The following is a 19,167-nucleotide window of genomic DNA, read 5'->3' as shown; positions in this document are numbered from 1 at the left end:
CAAATCGAAAGCTTTTATTGGCTTTTATGTTATCTAATAGCTGTATTCTGAATAGAAAATACCAAATTGGTGCTGTGGTATATTAAATCATTTTTTCGCGCCACGGCTCTAGCCAGCTATGTCCCAGGAGGACACATTCATTAATAAGCTGTTTCATAGCGGTAGCTTTAGGCTGACAGTTTTGTGAATTTGGAAACTCGACTATAATTTATAGGTAGCTGCTGGACCCAAAAAACGTCTGGGAGAAGAGAGTCTATATGAAAGCCTTTGCTGATAATACAGTATTATTGAGATGTAGACGGAAATCTGTAAAATCTTGTTCAATAAATAATAACTTCGTTTTTGCTGTCAACCAGGCCGGTATTATAATAAGTCACTGTCAAATAATCATTCGATAATGGTCAAAACTTTATTTTGGCTCTGTCAACAAAAAGGGAGGTATTTACAATGACTTTCTTTTGACTGTCAATCTAGGCCAATGTTATAATAATACGCCGTCAGATATATTAAATCATTGAAACAGTCTTGGTAAATTTTTTTTTGGTTATCAGATGCCGTGGGGGGTCCAATCAATTATCGTCAGAAGGTGAACAATCAGTCTAGGTAGCAGCAGCAGATTATTAGGAACGCCTGCTCCATTAATTAATCCAGAAAAAGGTTTGTACATTATCTATTTGTTTATTAACCTTCTCCTAACACAATTATATTTTCTTTAAAAAAAGGTTTTATAAGTGGTTTCAACATTTATGATAGTAATGTCACAGTTCTATGTCTGGACGCAAGTTCATATACCTACTAGTTATAATATTATTCATATTAACTGATACTTACTTTTCATTTACCGTAAAGTTCAGTTTTAATGAAATATATAATATAAATTGGCTTCGTAACAATTAATTAGTGTTGAAAAGGTTAGTTTTTTGGTGATAGGTGAAAATGACATGTAACTTCGTAATCAATTTATTTTTTTTGTATAAAGGCCCAATTACACTATGACGATAACGACGGACGATACATATCATGCATTTTTTTTACACAAACCAAAAGAAATTAGAAAGGTTTTCGTTCTAGACCTAGGCCTATAGGATAATCATTTATGCTGTCTTTGATAAAAATAATGTTTTTCAAATTCCAATCAAATGACGTCATGATAAATAAAAACAATAAAATCGCTGTATTGTCACGATATTATTGGTCTTACTAATCATGACGTCATTTGATTGGACGTGTGAAAATATAATTTTCATCAAAGGAATTGTTTATATTTATTTTGGTTTATGTATTAAAAATGCACATTTGTCTATTTATCGTCGATCGTTATCGTCCTAGTGTATGGGCCTTATGCTGTAAATGTTCAATTAATTGATCATTCCGATTTTATTAGTTGGACTCTTGCACAGTTGCTGTCTAATCGTTGCTGTGTAATATCATTTCGAACCATATTAAAATCATAAAGAGATTCATATTCCTTAACATGTGGCTGGTCTACACAAACTCGGCCCCGGGCCTGAAAGTGTTGGTGAATTCATAATTATACTTAATATTATATTTATATATATATATATATATAATTATAATTATATTATTATACAATTGAAAGCAAAACCCGTTGATCTCAAATCATTAGGACTAGAAATTTGGCTTATCAATCAAATAAATACTTTCGTTCAAAATGAAACTCCAACCTCTCTAATCAAAAGATTGAACTCGAAAACGGACCGTTTTTTGGAATTGGGTATGTTGAAACATTTCAATATTCATTAAAAAAATTACATTAATTATGGTATTGATCAGTGGCTATAGAGGCGTAAAGACCTTCGGTCAATATCATGTAAAATGCACTGTGGAAGTCATTATTAAGACTGCAAAATTGGGCTTATCAACAAATAAATACTTTCGTTCAAAATGTAAAATCAAGGCTGAAAAATTGGGCTTATCAACAACAAAATATTTTATTATTAGACGCGATTACATCAAGGATAATCAGTATAATTATTAATATAGCCACTGTTACTAGTTTTATTCTACATGCTAAAGTAAATAAAAATCCACTAGAAAACAAACAAGTCTGAATGTTATGCTTATTAGCCATGTTATGTTTGTTACTGTAGGCCTATGATTGTTTGCAATGTCCACATATTATTTCCGTGGGCATATCCATAGTGTATCACTCACAAAAAAGACGTGTGAGGTTCTTTCTTTAGATTTTGAAGAATGATTTGTGTTACAGGTTGACGAGTCAAATGCTCAAGATATCGGCTAACGCCATGGGACCCTTGGCTTATCAATGAATAATAAATACAGTACTACTTTCGTTCAATTGAAATCGGAATCTGACCGTTTCATTAAATTGGGTGTGATTAGGCCTAAACATATTATTTATTAAAAAGGAATGCATCAGAGGCGTAAAGAACCCACGGTCAATATCATGTAAAATGTATATGGTATAAGCACTGTGGAAGGGGTCATTATTATTAAACTGGAAAATTCGGCTTATCAACAAATAAATACTTCCGTTTAAAATGTAAAATAAGACTGCAAAATTGGGCTTATCAACAAATAAATACTTTCGTTCAAAATGTAAAATAAGACTGCACAATTGGGCTTATCAACAAATAAAATACTTTTTTTTTCAAAATGTAAAATTAAGACTGGAAAATTGGGCTTATAAACAAATAAATACTTTTTTTCAAAATGTAAGAAAACATTTTTTAAATATAATCCTTAAGCTCTGTCTATACTATCAAACTAATTATGATGTGCCCATATTATATAGACATGACGATGTCATATCACTACAATATTCGGGCATATCACTACCATATTTGGGCACATCACACTTTTTTTGTTAAACTAGTTGGGACAGTGTAGACACAGAACTATGTGATCGAAACATAAGTCGGAATTGGACTGACGCGATTGATTTAATTGGGTATTTTTATTAATGTAATGATTCATTAAAAACTATAATACCGATACGCGTTTGGTATTGATCAATGGTGCAAAAAACCCTGAGAAATAATGTTATAACGCGATTTGGTGATAGCTTAGCAATAATACAACCCATATACTATTATTATAAATACCTATTACAAATCCATTCATATAACTTTTCATCGCGAACCGAAAATGTATAAATGTTATTCTACAGATAGTAATTATATATTCAAAAGCCATATTATTATTATTATCAATACCTAAATGCGATAGTAATAACCACATAAACATACATTATTCCCAATACAAGTTTGTGCGTTTAATTCTAGAAAGAAACGACTGTGCTGACAGGCCAATGACATAAATCACAAGTAAAGTTCCAATTGTTCACTTGCGTTTTGATTGGCCGACCTATTATATTAGATTAATGAAGACTGTTCTTACAACTGTCCAGTCAAAAAGTTACGCGGCGTTTTTTGTAAGAAATATTTCTTGTTTAAATTGTTTTTTATTTATTTTTTTAAATTTCATATTCATATTAATACAAGAAGAAAAGAAAACATTTAAAAAATCAACTTTTTAAATATGAAAACATTGAAGACACTCAAAGTCAGGTTTCTGACATAGAGGCATCAGATATGATTTACACTCTGATCATAGTCGTATTCTCCTTTCCTGCATGCACATAATTAATTAACATGACATAGCTTGTCATCGGATTGGCCATTATATACCGGCACCTTTCAATTTACAGCACTCGATTGGTTAAATATAGTTATTGCCATGCCCTCGACCTATAGACCAGTTAAACTGCGAATGTCTGTTTCCTCTTCGTCTTTAATACAATCGGATCCACACACGTTATGTTATCTAAAGCTCTGTCTACACTATCAAACTAGTTTGACAAAAAAAGTGTGATGTGCCATATGTCACATAAAGTTTGATAGGCTTAATAGAACAGGCATCAGACTGATTTACACTCTGATTATAGTAAAGTTCTCTTTTCCTACTCACCTGTCTTGGTAATGCCAACCACTCATAACCAACTACTGCACATTTGAAGCCATAACGGTTAGCTTTTTCATCTTTAACATAATCAGAAGCCGTTTCCAATGAAAATATTACTTCATTCCCTGGACAAGAAATCACTTGTTAAGATTCATTTATTGTTGCCGGTGGTCTAGGATGGTTGCAGTGAAATATATTTAAATATGGTATAAAAGTTATAATGATAATGAGAACATGCATTGAAGTTTAGTTTTAGTTTAAGTTTAGTTTAAGTTGTTTTCAAATTTTGTTTAAATGTGCCGTAGGGCCCCTCGGAAGAGCAGTTTTATTTTATTACTGAGAGGGCTACCCTACTGAAAGAAAACGAAATAAAAATAAAAATATAAAATAACATACTTTTGTCATGAATCAAGCTTGTATCCGTTTGTAACAATTTCTAAGCATACAGTTGGAAATTTTGTTTTAAAGATATAGGTAAAGTGGCATAGCGGCTATGAACACCCATTGGCTAAACCGATGGGCCACAGAGCTTAAGGGGCCCTAGAGCATGAGCAGCCCAATGTAACCACCCAGCGTTGGAGGGCCCCTTAGGAGTGTTAAACCAGGGTCCTTGCCACTGATATAGGAACACTATGAAGGTGAATCCCGTGTTCAGAATGAACGTAGGGGAATGAGCTGTTAGGAGCTCATTGTACTAAGCCTCGGCATTATGTGGTAGGGTGGCCAGTTCCTTTCCACGCCGCCTTTTTTGTCTCTAGTATTTTCAACGTAGATACTCATTTACAGCTGAGTGGACTGGGAGTTGTCGGGAATTGAACCTGGGTATCTGTATGACAGTCAAGTGTCCTAAGCACTCGGCTATCCAACTCCAGGACCACTATAGAAACAACAATATTTTCCATTCCATTTAATTACTCTTGTTTTATTGAAATAAATGTAAAATAACACTATTCAAAAAATTACACTAACCTGGAAGAATAACTGAGTTGCTTGGCCAATTTGAATCGCCATAGAATCGATTAAGCACAGACCAGTGTGTATTGATTTGTTGAATGTCTTCCCCTTCTTGAACAACAGGTTTTTGCTGTCCTCTGGCAGGAATGTAAAGCTGGAGGCTATCTTCAGGTTGTGCTGTTCCACATTGTTGATCAAATTCAAGAACTAACCACTTCACATTTTCTGGATATTTTACCTAAATTGTGATAGAAATTTCTATTAATAATTTATTGCTATATAATAAATATAAGGTTTATGAAAGTAACTATATTCTGTATAGATATGTGAACTTTATGTCAGAGGTCACAGGTTAAAATCAAGGCAAAAATATTGTTTTTTAACAGCATGTTCTAAACTGAGTATGTATTTTATTCTATTTTTAAAAATATTTCTCTTTGGATCAATAAAATTACTGAAATATCTCTAAAATGAAATAAGTTCTGAATAACTAACCTTATAATGTGAAACCGTTGCTATTTTATATGGATGATCACTTTCCACTACGGCATAGTGGGAGGAGGTTGTGACTGAATTGCTGTCAGTCATTAAATCTCCTGATTGCCCATTGGTTGATGAGTAGTTAAGGGGTGGGTCTGTTTGTAGATTGACAGCAGTGACTAAAGGTAACAATTCTTTGACTAACCCTAAGACCTGTACAGCACTCTGAAACACATTAGAAAAGAAAGCTAAATATTAAATTATATAAAAACAGAAAAGCGATACTTTATCTTATTAATATTCTTTGTCATAGGTAAATTCTATAATACAATGTCACAGGTATAAAATTTGGCGTCTGTATTATGGTAAGGTTTTGGTCTATGATACAGGTATCATATATGCTCTATATGTGACACTGTATCAAACAATTTGCCTATGATGCTGTAGAAATTATAGATAAAGCACAGAGAATTGGCTACTTTATCTATGAAAAAAAAAGAAGACAATGAATTATTCAGGATTTTCAAATACATTCATAAATTGCTACACTGGTAAAAAACAATATTTAGTTTAGAAAGCACTGAAGGCATGTTTAAATGTATTGTAATGTAGTTGAAAAAACAATTAAATAGGTTTACCCTAGGATCTGATGATCCCACTGGAGCTGTATGGGCCAGGACGAGTGGTAGAAGGTGTGTGAATAGTTCAGATACACCTAGTGTGTTGGCAATCTCTGAACCTGAAAATATAAACAGTAAATTAACAAATGTGCCTTATGTAACCACAACGATACTGGAAACGAATATCACTATTTATTTGTTTTCCCCTTACTTGTTACTTATATAACCCGCCCAAATAGAACCGAAATGCACCAATTACTAAATACAAGATTAAAAAAACTCTCTCAAACTTAGCTAAAGTTATTCACGAAATGTTGTACTTGTTTATTAGGTGTTGTTGATATATAAACTATGTATAAGATACACCAAATATGTATGTCTGGAAGTTGACGTGTTTAGTTCTTTCATACCCCTGAAAAGGGTCAGCAAAGAAATAAATTATATTGTCATTGTCATCAAAGTTTTTAATTAAACAAAGAAATCATGGAATATACTTGATTTTCGCATGTCTATAATTCTAGTTTGAAATTTTCTTGATATTGCTCCCTGTAAACAATAAAAAAAAGTATAGATGTTTGACAAATATTACTTGACTACTTAACTATCAAAAACACATTATACCTTTAAGATTTTCTTCAGCTCCTTTGAGAAGGTCACATGCTGTGTGAACTATTGCACTTGTTACATAGAGGGCATTCTTCCTGGCTTGATATTCCATGTCTGCACTCTTAGTTTCTGGTCCCGACTTCTCGCATTCTAATGCCGTACTACGAACGAAAACATCCACAAACTCAACAAACAAACAATTACAAATTCAGAATATCATTTAAGCTGTCTACACTATCAAACTTTCTGTCAAAATAATGTGCCCATATATGGTAGTGCTATGCTTAAATATGGTAGTGCTATGCTTAAATATGGTAGTGATATGACATCATCATGTCCATACATAGGCACATCACATTTATTTGTCACATAAAGTTTGATAGTGAAGACAAGGCTTAACTAAAATTCAATCCTTGAATCCGTTTGGTAGTTTAAAATTTGTAAAAAAGTTATCTCGTCTTGTGCTGCTCAAATTATGTTTGTATTTTCTTCTTTTAACTTTGCTATTTTTGGTCATCCATTCATATTTTTGCTTTTTGTTGTAATATATAATATTATCATAATGGAAAATAAACTGAAAAGTCTCGGAGAACCCTACAGTTACAATTAACCAGATAACATTAAAAAGTTAAATAACACAAGACAATTTTTCTGTTGAAGTTGACCTACTTGTAATATAATATCTGTGGGATTTGACCTCTTGTATGATTTGTCCCATTACTGCTGAGTACGCAAGACGTAAACGTGAAAGTTACACCATCGGAACATTTTACTGACGACATTCCGTTGTCTCCATTGACGGTACGGCTACCATGGTTACGTAATCGTACAGCATATTTCACTCCTTCCTAAAAATCATGAAGAGTACGAAAACCGACTTATTTTAAATCATCACAACTAGCAATGTTTATTTAATAATCGTAAAAACTGCAATTATATTTTTAATGTTACTATACTAAGTAATAGATCAGTATAATTCATTTAAAAACAACATGTAAAAAATATGATTTATAGAAGAATTCAAATAGAAGAGGGTGCATGAGAATTGGAAAAACAGAAGTAGATATCGTATTTATTTGATTAAATGGCCTGATTTAAAAAAATGCCTCTGTGGCCACGTCCCACCTCTATGCTGAATATCATTTTGAAAAATTCTCCCATCAAATAAGCAAAAAAGGGCATTATTATTTTCTTTGAACACTCCCACTAAAAACCCTTCTGAGCAATAAACGCCAATACAGTATATGTACAGAGTAATCAAGAAAGTAAATGTTATTGCATACCTTTATTGGGACAGGTTTCTCAAACTTAATTTCAGCGATATCATTGGTGCAGTCATCTGGGCAGTACATCCCTTTGATGAGTTCCAGAGTATTCCAACGATGTCCATGCCCATCACCTCCTTCACTCTAAAAGTGAAGAGAAGTATCAACAAATTTTAGAATATTTATTTAGCATATTTATTGCCAGGTCGCAATTTTTATTTACATACTGAAGTTGGGGACTCCTTATGTGAAATCTAGTCAACCTACTTCCTAAATATAACTTAATGATTCCACCCGACTTTTCGTTCCACAATCTAATCAGAAAGCTGGTGACAATGCTTTTTCTGTCGCCGCTCCGCGGATCTGGAACGCGCTACCTGCCGATTTGAGAGGAGCGAATTCAGCACCTCTATTTAAACGTCAACTTAAAACTTTTCTTTTAAATTAATTACTAAGTATTGTTAGGCGCTCTGTTCTTTGTAGGGCGCCATATAAAAACCTGAATAGAATAGAACTAAACCTAACCCTCTAAATAATCTCTCACTATAAAGTAAAAACAAGTTACTCATTGGATTCAAACATGCACAGTCCATAGTCTAATCCATTCGACTACACAGACTGCTCATCAGAAAGTGTTTGCATTAGAGGGTTGTAGTTAACTCAATTCTTACGTCACACCTTATGACTAATGAATATTCATGTTTATTTTGTGACGTTTCATGAGGGGTCCCCAACTTATGTATGAAAAGATTTACCGCTGACAGGTCATCACAAATGGGCCCTCTGGGAGAACAGTTTTTTACTGAAGAAGTTACCCAATATAAAGAACAAATAAATAAATCAAAATCACCCAATTCTGATTTGAAGAATGTTACATATAGTAGGTGGATTTATTTTAACATGAATGACTCAAAGTTATGTGAGACAGATGTCCGACAAATTGATATTGGCAATTCTTACATTATCAAGTAGTTCTAATTCATAGTTGTATCTACTGTGGCCACCATACACACAGAAACCAGCAATCACTATCCCAGGCTTGTCGACACTGAAACAAATGGCATCAGGTGTCCCATTACCAGTGCTCCAGCCGCGTGCTTGACTGCATCGAGAAAACCTTGAGGGCGTCTTACATAAAGGTCGAGAAGTGGCTTGATTCTCACTCTGATGAATAAATATATAAATATGAAATTCCGAATGTAATTGTTATAAATATTCATTAGCTAAACATTCAACAACAGTTTTATTTTTATCTTTGAATGAACTAAATATGAATAGATGCGAGTGGAAGATGTAATTAGTGGCAGACACATGTGACCACAAATGACATAACATTCACAAATAGATTACCCCACCCAATGTTTCTACAGTGGTTACTGTAGAACTATCATTCACTACCAGACATGCAAATGTTGCAGATTACAGCTTTTAAAAGATACTTGCTACCACTCACCTCAGTTCCTGTAGAAATAGCTGCTAGCTCACTGACCAGGCAACCTAACAGTGAACATGTGTTTGTCACTAATAATTTAGGATAACTTGGTCTGTCCTGAAAAATAAAGAGAGTGAGAAGTGAGTTAAATTCAAAATTAAAAGACTGTGAGTAATATTTGTTTATTTTGTTAATTTTAATCGTTTAAAAACAGGTTGATAAAATTTTAAAATTTGTTTTTTTACAATAATTGATTTTAGATATTCTTACCCCTCGCATCATTTCCCTGACTGAAATTGATAAAATATCTAAAAGACGATCCAACATCTCACGGAAACTATTGCAAGATCCAGTTTCAACCTGAAAATAAAGAAAATTATTGGCATAGGTTTCACTAAATAATAACATTTTCAGCAGGTTACACCACTATCATTAGGACTTAAGTAATTTTGAAATTTGCCTTAGTCACTGAAGCTATCCAATACCAAATAAAGTGAATTTGTGTTTGATATGCTTGATTGTCCATGTGTATGGATGTATGATTTACCTGTGTTGTTTGCTCCATGTGGGCAACCAGTTCAGGGAACTTGGATGACATTGGATCTGTGGACACCATTGTAGGGAAGTTATCATCCATTGATGAGTGCTTCATCAGGACCAACTCCACCTCATGATCTTTGGTTATTGGCAGGACAGAGGTCAAGCGAATGGACGTGTCGCACAATGCTTCTAACACTGATGCCAGTAAGTAGCCATTGTTAGCATCGACCTAAAGAAAACACAATAAATTTCTGTTAATATGAAGATAGAATAGTATTTTTATGAATTTATGATACATTATTTTTTTAATTATTTTAGTTTTCATTTGAGTTACCATTGAATGTGGCAGTGATAATGATTTACAATTATTTAAAAAATTCTAAAAGCAGTTATTCAAATTAAAAACTTTAAACAAGTGGTTTCTAAATTAAGTATTGTTATGAAGCTTAGATAGAGGTAAAAACTAAAAAAAAAAAAACTTTCGCCATTCACACTTAGTGAATATCACATTTAAATCCTTTAATACTGATTGACTTAAATACTGATTGACTTAAGTGAAAGTATTTCACAAGGATGATAAGTGAATATGGCAACAGGCTTTAATAAAAGCATATCTCTTGAATTGGTAAGCCTTTATTTAACACTTAAGATACAATGCCACTATTTTTACTGTACAGCTCACTAATGTCGGTCGGTTGGTCGGTCGGTAAACACTAACTCAAATTTAAGCACGCGACTGCAGCCATCTACATGGCCTTGTTGTAATATCTACCTGGTTCATAGTGTTTAGCTGCCAACACAGGCAAGTCCATTTCAGTTGATAGGTGGGATAAAAAGCATGAAAACATTGCACAAAGGTCCGATCGCATTCGTTTTGTATCCTCTGCCACAATTCCAAACATTTTCCCTTTTCTCCAAGAAGCTGTGATAACCTGCTAGGTTCCGTTAAAATCATGCGTAATAAAATGCCGGTATTACCAACACATTCTGCTAATTGGCTAGTTTCTAGATTGGCTTGCTTGCCTGAGAAGAAATAATATTTCATAAAATTAAATTAAAATTAAATTTGTGTACTTAAAATTATAAATGCATATTTTCTTAATATATACAAATGTCCTCAATGTCTCATAGTAATCATTTAACTAATGTTTCAATGCTACAAAGTGAATTGTAGTCTCTTACCTGTTTTTGAATAAATTTCACAAATGTAATTCCGAAGTAACCTCATAGTGGCTGTAGCAATGTAGACTAATCTTTCTAAATCTAGTAGTATGGCAGTGAGGGCAGTTCCTTTGATTACAGTTGTTTCCTTAGCAACATCTCTGAAAGTTGTTAGACTCCATTCTAGTAGTTTCGTAAGCGATTCAAATGCTTCCTATGGAGGAATCATACATATATATGATAGATATGTAAAAAAAGTTAGTTAGAACATACGTTAGTTAGAACATACGTTAGTTAGAACATACGTTAGTTAGAACATACGTCAGTTAGAACATACGTCAGTTAGAACATACGTCAGTTAGAACATACGTCAGTTAGAACATACGTCAGTTAGAACATACGTTAGTTAGAACATACGTTAGTTAGAACATACGTTAGTTAGAACATACGTTAGTTAGAACATACGTTTAGTTAGAACATACGTCAGTTAGAACATACGTCAGTTAGAACATACGTCAGTTAGAACATACGTCAGTTAGAACATACGTTAGTTAGAACATACGTTAGTTAGAACATACGTTAGTTAGAACATACGTTAGTTTAGAACATACGTTAGTTAGAACATGCGTTAGTTAGAACATGCGTTAGTTAGAACATGCGTTAGTTAGAACATGCGTTAGTTAGAACATGCGTTAGTTAGAACATACGTTAGTTAGAACATACGTTAGTTAGAACATACGTTAGTTTAGAACATACGTTAGTTAGAACATACGTTAGTTAGAACATGCGTTAGTTAGAACATGCGTTAGTTAGAACATGCGTTAGTTAGAACATGCGTTAGTTAGAACATGCGTTAGTTAGAACATGCGTTAGTTCAACAGTTGTTAGTTAGAACAAACGTTAGTTAAACAGTTGTTAGTTAGAACAGCCGTTGGTTAGAACAGTTGTTAGTTAGAACAGTTGTTAGTTAGAACAGTCATTAGTTAAAATAGTCATTAGTTAGAACAGTTGTTAGAAAGAACAGTCGTTAGTTAGAACAGTCATTAGTTAGATCAGTTGTTAGTGAGAACAGTTTTTATTAAGAACAGTCGTTAGCTAGAACAGTTTTTATTGAGAACAGTCGTTAGCTAGAACAGTTGTTAGTGAGAAAAGTCGTTAGTAGGAACAGTTGTTAGTGAGAAAAGTTGTTACTAAGGAACAGTTGTTTGTCCAATAAACTGAGTTCTCTGACGCAAACCTACTTCATAGTTGGATAGAACTACTTATATAAAAGAAAAATGAATTTACTGTTGGGCTCCCTATAAGGAAGGGATCACATTTTTGAAAACCAATCAAAAGGCCATAACATATTTAACTTAAAACATGGACGAACAGACAGTTGGACTTACCGGTGTAACAGTATTGCTGAAAGCCTTATCAAGTATATGCACATTTTCTAATTGTGTTTCTCTACGACTTAGCCCAGAGTCTTGCTGGCAAAATCTGAAAGAAAAAACATTAGTCATACACTCAAAATAATTGGACTAATTTTCTCTCAAATATAAATTTTTTTAGAGCAGGTAGAGTAGAAGGCTGTTTGCAACTTCCACAGGACACAAAAATTAAGCCCTCTGTAGGATGGATATCACAAATCACAATGTTTAGCCTACTTAGCCCCAGCCTACCTGTAGAGTATCTGAGGAATCTGTCCAGCATTTACATCGGTTCCATTATTGGTCTTTCTTGAACTTTTAAACGTAAACACCACTCTGAATAAATAATAAATAAATGTGAAAATTTGCTAAATAAAACTTTCTTTATGTTTTTATCTTCATCAGTATTGCTAGTTTTCACTAGTACAAAGCAGTATTAAAACTTTCATTAAAGGCAAGTTCCAATAAAGTATTTTTTCTTCTAAAGCTCTGTCTAACCTAAACTTGATTTGATGTGCCCATATATGGACATGATGATGATACCATATTTGGGTATATCACTATCATATTTGGGCACATCAAATTTTGTTTGTCAAACTAGTTTGATAGTGTAGACAGAGCTTAAGATCGTGTATGTTGATATATTCAAGCAGGGCACCAACAAACACATTATACCAGATAGTAAACCATTTGTCTAGTTAAAAAATGAAATTAATTGAAAATTGCACTTACTGATCTTCTGTGGTGACTGATGGTTGACCACTTGACCCACAGTCACTGCTTGGACCACTGATTTTAGCCGTGATTGTGTACCAATGTCCAGACGTTAGAGGGACAGGTTCATCAAATAAAACTGGAAATGTCTCCCTTGGAAAGAAATTAGTTTATCAGAATAAAAGCACGCTTCAATGTATGTATGTATATATATATATGTATTTGTATATTTTATTGGTGTTAATAATGGAGTAACAGCAGGTATTATTCATGCTTATTACTTGCTCCTGGAAAATTATACATTTGCTGAACAAATATTATTATTATTATTGTGAATTAATTTTAATTACAAACATAAAGATACATATTAGAGAAACTTTTGTGTTATAAGTGAAATCAACAATTGCAGTTACGAGATGTCTGTAAACAGGATGAATTTTAAGTAGATAAAATAGAAACATGCTTCAATTAATAGACTTACTTAGCCCCGCACTCATAGATGATATCATCACTTTCTGCCAGTAGCTCACCTTCCCCTTCATATTCACTAGATGACCCAAGGTCAAATATCTACAAAAGAAAAATTAGATATATAGCTGATCAATAGTGAGAAAGCAAACATTTCATTATCACTTTTAAATACCACTGATTATTGCTGGACACTGCCTTTGCAATAATCATTGCAGATGTTCTGATGTGGAAGACCAGCACTCACATATATTAATGTACTAGATACTGGTATGCAGAGAGAAGAACTGGATGTCACAATGGCAGATAGGAAATTATGGAGGAATCTAGTCATATAAGTTTGGGTATGTCCTAGACCAAGTGAGATTATTCAGCAGAAGCAAAGCATATTTAAAATAATGATATCACTTACTGCAATCTTTGCTGTGTATTCTCCACGACCACCAAATAGGCCTAAACCACCTAGCTCCACATTGGTGTCTACACTGACCCTCAGTGCCTCAATGGAATGACCCGAGTAACCCCAGCCACCACCATATGCTAGAAAGATAAAAAATTCATATAAGTTGAAATTTCTTCACAATTGTTTTTGTTTGAAATTTTTTAATACAATTAATTTTAAGAATACAGGTAAGTATGTAATAATACCATATAAGGTTTTTGTGCAATACAGTTATAAATTATCTATGTTGATCAGATGTTTTGAATTATCATTGTAATAATGTAACATAAATTCACCTTCAAATCTTTGTACTACATTGAAATCCTCCTTTGTAAAGGCCTTCGGTGGTTTTGCTGTTTGATTTTCTAGGCCCTCCACACTCCAGCCTTCAAGGTGAGCAGCTGTTAGAGTGTCTAGGCTGGCAAGAATGTACAAGGCACATTGTGAACTGGTTACATGCCCTTGGTTGGTGTTCGGAAGGGCTAGCTCTGGGCTGAAGACTGATAAAGTCTGACCTGGCTGGGATGTTAGGACTTTGATTCGAGGCTTGACTGCACTGTAGGATGCAACCTCACACGTTTCAGTATTGTAGCTACGAAAAAAAAAAAAATTGTATTTCAAAAATCATTTTTTTATTACAATTATTACAGCATCTTGTCTCTCCTTGGCATTGTTTTTATATATACATATATTTCTTTTATACATATTCTATACTGTTTAAATGAATAAAATAAATAAAATATATAGGCCTACAAATACAATATACTTATTGTACAAGATGATACAGTGCATATTTACCTCCACAATATATTGTAGATAGAGTCAAAGGTTACACAATCTGCACACTGATTAATACTGTTGACCTCCGAGAAACTCCGACATTGACCTTCTGACCGATTGACCATAAGACACTTGACTCCTGATGACTCTTCCTTAGGTATGATACCTTTTTAAATATATCAAAGTTAGATATCATTAAACAACGCTTAACAATTGCCAGTTAATACACTCAATATAATATACTGCTAATATAAGGAATATTTAATGTAAGGAGGGGAACGAAAGGCTTGCCACAGCTCAGACAAGACTCCAGAAACCTCCTGTTAATGTAGGAAGCAGCAAACCTACACAACTTCTGCTTCAGTAGCACCAGACTAACAAGGTACCCTGTCCCAGTCGTCATGCAGGCCTGCTTTACACCAAATACACCATAGGGACTAACAAGTAGCCGGTGCAAGGCGCTTTAGCTTCCAAAATGTGTACAATTTGTAACATACTAACTCCATGTTAAGTGCCACACATTTTTTTTACATCTTAAGCTCTGTCTATACTATCAAACTAGTTTGAAGTGTGTGATGTGCCCAAATACGGTAGTGATATGCTCAAATATGGTAGCAATATGACATCATCATGTCCATATATGGGCACATCACATTTTTTTGTCACATAAAGTTTGATAGTGTAGACAGAGCTTTACTATGCTAAAAAGGCATGGTAAACAATTCAGTAAAAGAAACCTACCTATTGTTTTAAAGGTAGCAAACACAAGAGATTTCTCTAATGTGTTAGCCCCGATTAATGACTCATCCACTTTCACAAAAGTCCTATCGCCGCTTGCTTGCACCCAGTTACCCTTCCTACCAGACTCAGGGCCTAAGCCAGGCACTAATCCTGGTACTAGATGGGACTTGGCATCTGGTTCTTTCTTCTCCTCGGTGACTGGCCTACCAAGCTGGCCTTTCTGGAATTGTCCAAAAGTGTACACGCATCCTGAGGTGGCTAGTAGAACAGTGTGGTGGTTGCCTGCTGCTATCTGAGTGATTGGTTCGGTCACAGGTACTCTACATGGACTATACCTAGAGAATTAAACAATAACAATGTACGATAATTTTATAACTGCTGCCAAGCAGTTTGCGCAAGGAGCTAACTAATTGTTAAGATGCTTTGTACTTTTTATACTCACTACACATATCGAAAATAAAATCATCTGCCCATCACAATGTATTTGGCAAGTGACTAAAGCCTTGTCTACACTATCAAACTTTATGTGACAACAAAATGTGAAGTGCCCATATATGGACACAATGATGTCAAATCACAACCATATTTGGGCACATCACACAGTTTTTTGTCAAACTAGTTTGATAGTGTAGACAGAGCTTTAGTAAATTTGATAATTCTTTTGTTGTGAAACAGAAGACTATATGAATGTTAATGCCTAATCTTAAACAAAAAAACAAATACAAATTCACTTTTTTTTACCCATACCTGTTTTCCGAGTCTCCTTGCCCTAGTTGCCCATGGTTGCCCATGCCGAATGTATACACATCACCATTCCTGAGCAGTACCACAGTATGGTAAGAGCCACAAACAACTTGTACTGCTGGAATCTTGTTATCATTGATAACGATTTCTGCTAATGTTAGAATATTTGGTTGGCAGATCTCTTTCTCCCCTTCACGATCATCTCCACTTACGCTACCCTCATCTGCTGGAAAAGAGAGAATAAATGAAAATTGTAGATAGGTTGATAATATAGATATAGGTTGTTAGATTAGAACCATAGAATGTGTTTTCTTTCCTATTTAAGCTCTGTCTAAACTAACAAAATATTTTGACAAATAAAGTGTGAGGTGGCCAAATATGGTAGTGATATGCCAAAATATGGTAGTGATATGACATCATCATGTCTATATATGGGAACATCACAGTTTTTTGTCACATACAGTTTGATAGTCTAGAGAGAGCTACTAAGCAAATTTATTCGCAAAAATCACTGACAGAAAAAACATATTCTTTTATTAGTTTCCAGTGAAAGAGTAAATAGCTGTGATTTCAATTTCTTGAGCAGTTTGATTAGCATGAGTGCTCATGAATGTTTCACGACTATTGATTGCACATTTTTTGCGCTTCGCTATTTAAACAACAAAAGAAAGTTATTTTCTCTCACCAAATGCCTTTGACTCTTGCACTATTTTGTCCAAGCGACTTTTTCCATCTTTCTTAAAAAACACTTGCTGTAGTTGCGCCAGCAGATCTCTGTCAGTTATATTCTTGTGTCGGATCAAGTTCTGGAACATCGCTCCTCCTCCTCTTACTTGACCTTTGCCCTCACCTGCACAGTTCCTGCAACTGCCACATTTACTGCAACCAGAGTCACCCGAACCGCAGCCACAGACACTGTACAAAAAGCAAGAAATATAAATGACTGAATCAAAACTTGATTTAATATGAAATAAACGAGGGGAAAAATATCTTTAATGCTCTGTCTACACTATAAAAAAAAATGAGATGTGCCCATATATGGACATGATGTCACACACAGATTTTTTTGCTAAACTAGTTTGATAGTGTGGACAGAGCTTTATACTATTATCAAATTCAGGGATCACCCCTATTAAGAGAACACTTTGTTACGTCCCCAAGGTGTCCCCTTAATAGAAGTTCAACTGTATTTGTGGAAATTTGGTTTTAGACATCACATGTGTGGTGCAGTATATTGGAAATTGGACTACAGATCGTGAGATCGAATCTAAAACTAGTCGCATTGTTTGTGTCCTTAGGCAAGACACTTTACTTATGTTGCCTCTCTCCACCAAGGTGTACAAATGGGTACCTGGTAAGGTCAGGACACTTTGTGCTGAATGCTTGTTGCATTATGGGAGTATGTTTCCATACATTTTTGATCCAACAATGACCGGGGTAATAATATGTACAGAGCTTAGAGGTTTCACAGTATTAGCCGCTTTATAAATTTAGGATATTATTATTGTTATTACATCAGCCAAAACATGCCACAACACCAAATTAATGGAAACTCTTTAGTGCAATATATTTTAATTTATTTCAATATAGTATTTATATGCATTTTTAATGTTTATACAAATTTGATTCTAAATGTTTTTTATACAATCAGTGCAATAGGAGACCTACTAGATAGTGATTAGGTTCGCTTTTAGGAATCCTGTCTCTGCCTGGTTTTGTGTGATGTTTTCTTGTTGTTTGTCTACGTTTTTTATATTGTATTTTTATATGGAGACAAAATAAATGAAATAACTTACTTTCCGGGGTTGCGGTCCGCATTAATGGTGTTGATACAGTTAGCACCGTAGCCTGTACATTCATTGCATATTGTACAGATCATACATTGTTCATGTTTCCACTCATGGTCACAAAGTGATTCTTCGTCCTTATCCACTTCCTCCTCTTCTACTTCCTCTTCCGCAGGTAAAGGTGCCACGCCTGTAAAGGTATAGATGAGTCCTGTGTTCATTATGAACGTAGGGGAATGAGCTGTAAGGAGCTCATTGTACTAAAGCTCTGTTTAGACTCAAAATAATTTAAAAAAAAAGTGTGATGTGCCCAAATATTGTAGTGCCATGATTTCATATATGGGCACATCACATTTTGTTGTCACATCAAGTTGAATAGTATAGACACAGTTTAAGCCTTGACATTACGTGGTAGGGTGGCCAGTTCCTTCCCACGCCGCCTTATCCTCCCTAGTGTTTTTCAACCAGGTAGTCATTTACAGCCGAGTGAACTGGGAGTTGCTTTCTGTATGACATTCAAGTGCTATAACCACTCGACTACCAAACTCCTCACATCTGTATAAATGTTATATTCTGTTGATCACATTTAAAAAAGACCTTTCTTGATTAGCATCATCAACTACTGTACATTTAACATTGCTATCTTTGTACAATAATGACTTTGATATAAGAAAATATCTTTGTGAAGTGGCAACATTAACTACTGTGCACTTAACATTGCTATCTTTTTACATTAATGACATTTTACAGAATGTCTGATGAACAAAGTACTTGCCTTCTTTACTGGCTTGTTGCCCAGGCGGTGGTCCTCGTCCACACTGACCTCTCTTGTTGATACCAGACGTCCACACCATGCCAGCCTTGGTCAGAACGCATGTGTGTTGTTTACCTAGAGCTACTTGTAATACTGGTATATCTTTTAATTCTGTTACTAAACCTACAAAACAAATTAAGTGATAAAAAAGATATAATCACTGCATTAAACCTTTCCCTATATAAAGCTCTGTCGACACTATCAAACTTGATGTGACAAAAAAAATTTGATGTCCCCATATATGGCTATGATGATGTCATAT

At 34.3% G+C, this 19,167-nt stretch overlaps 1 protein-coding gene across 2 annotated transcripts in view; it reads right to left on the bottom strand.

Annotated features, from left to right (window-relative positions):
- LOC140049582 (E3 ubiquitin-protein ligase MYCBP2-like) overlaps positions 1–19,167 on the bottom strand; it is a 47,487-nt gene that overhangs the window by 20,594 nt on the left and 7,726 nt on the right. The window contains exons 14-38 of one of the 2 annotated variants that reach the window (XM_072094490.1): positions 18,867–19,028; positions 18,101–18,281; positions 16,990–17,219; positions 16,308–16,530; positions 15,561–15,895; positions 14,838–14,985; positions 14,336–14,631; positions 14,010–14,137; positions 13,611–13,699; positions 13,148–13,282; positions 12,668–12,751; positions 12,392–12,485; positions 11,025–11,217; positions 10,615–10,865; positions 9,850–10,071; positions 9,573–9,662; positions 9,324–9,419; positions 8,831–9,034; positions 7,889–8,014; positions 7,275–7,453; positions 6,621–6,766; positions 6,018–6,118; positions 5,395–5,604; positions 4,915–5,137; positions 3,952–4,070 (exon numbers count right to left, since the gene is read on the bottom strand). In XM_072094490.1, the coding sequence (XP_071950591.1) occupies positions 3,952–4,070; positions 4,915–5,137; positions 5,395–5,604; positions 6,018–6,118; positions 6,621–6,766; positions 7,275–7,453; positions 7,889–8,014; positions 8,831–9,034; positions 9,324–9,419; positions 9,573–9,662; positions 9,850–10,071; positions 10,615–10,865; positions 11,025–11,217; positions 12,392–12,485; positions 12,668–12,751; positions 13,148–13,282; positions 13,611–13,699; positions 14,010–14,137; positions 14,336–14,631; positions 14,838–14,985; positions 15,561–15,895; positions 16,308–16,530; positions 16,990–17,219; positions 18,101–18,281; positions 18,867–19,028 (4,265 nt within the window). The remainder of the gene's footprint in view (positions 1–3,951; positions 4,071–4,914; positions 5,138–5,394; positions 5,605–6,017; positions 6,119–6,620; positions 6,767–7,274; positions 7,454–7,888; positions 8,015–8,830; positions 9,035–9,323; positions 9,420–9,572; positions 9,663–9,849; positions 10,072–10,614; positions 10,866–11,024; positions 11,218–12,391; positions 12,486–12,667; positions 12,752–13,147; positions 13,283–13,610; positions 13,700–14,009; positions 14,138–14,335; positions 14,632–14,837; positions 14,986–15,560; positions 15,896–16,307; positions 16,531–16,989; positions 17,220–18,100; positions 18,282–18,866; positions 19,029–19,167) is intronic. The other variant, XM_072094491.1, reaches the window with a different exon arrangement.

The sequence above is a fragment of the Antedon mediterranea genome, chromosome 5 (genome assembly GCF_964355755.1).
Source record: "Antedon mediterranea chromosome 5, ecAntMedi1.1, whole genome shotgun sequence".
Taxonomy (NCBI): Eukaryota; Metazoa; Echinodermata; class Crinoidea; order Comatulida; family Antedonidae; genus Antedon; species Antedon mediterranea.
This window is presented reverse-complemented; position numbering and strand designations above follow the sequence as displayed.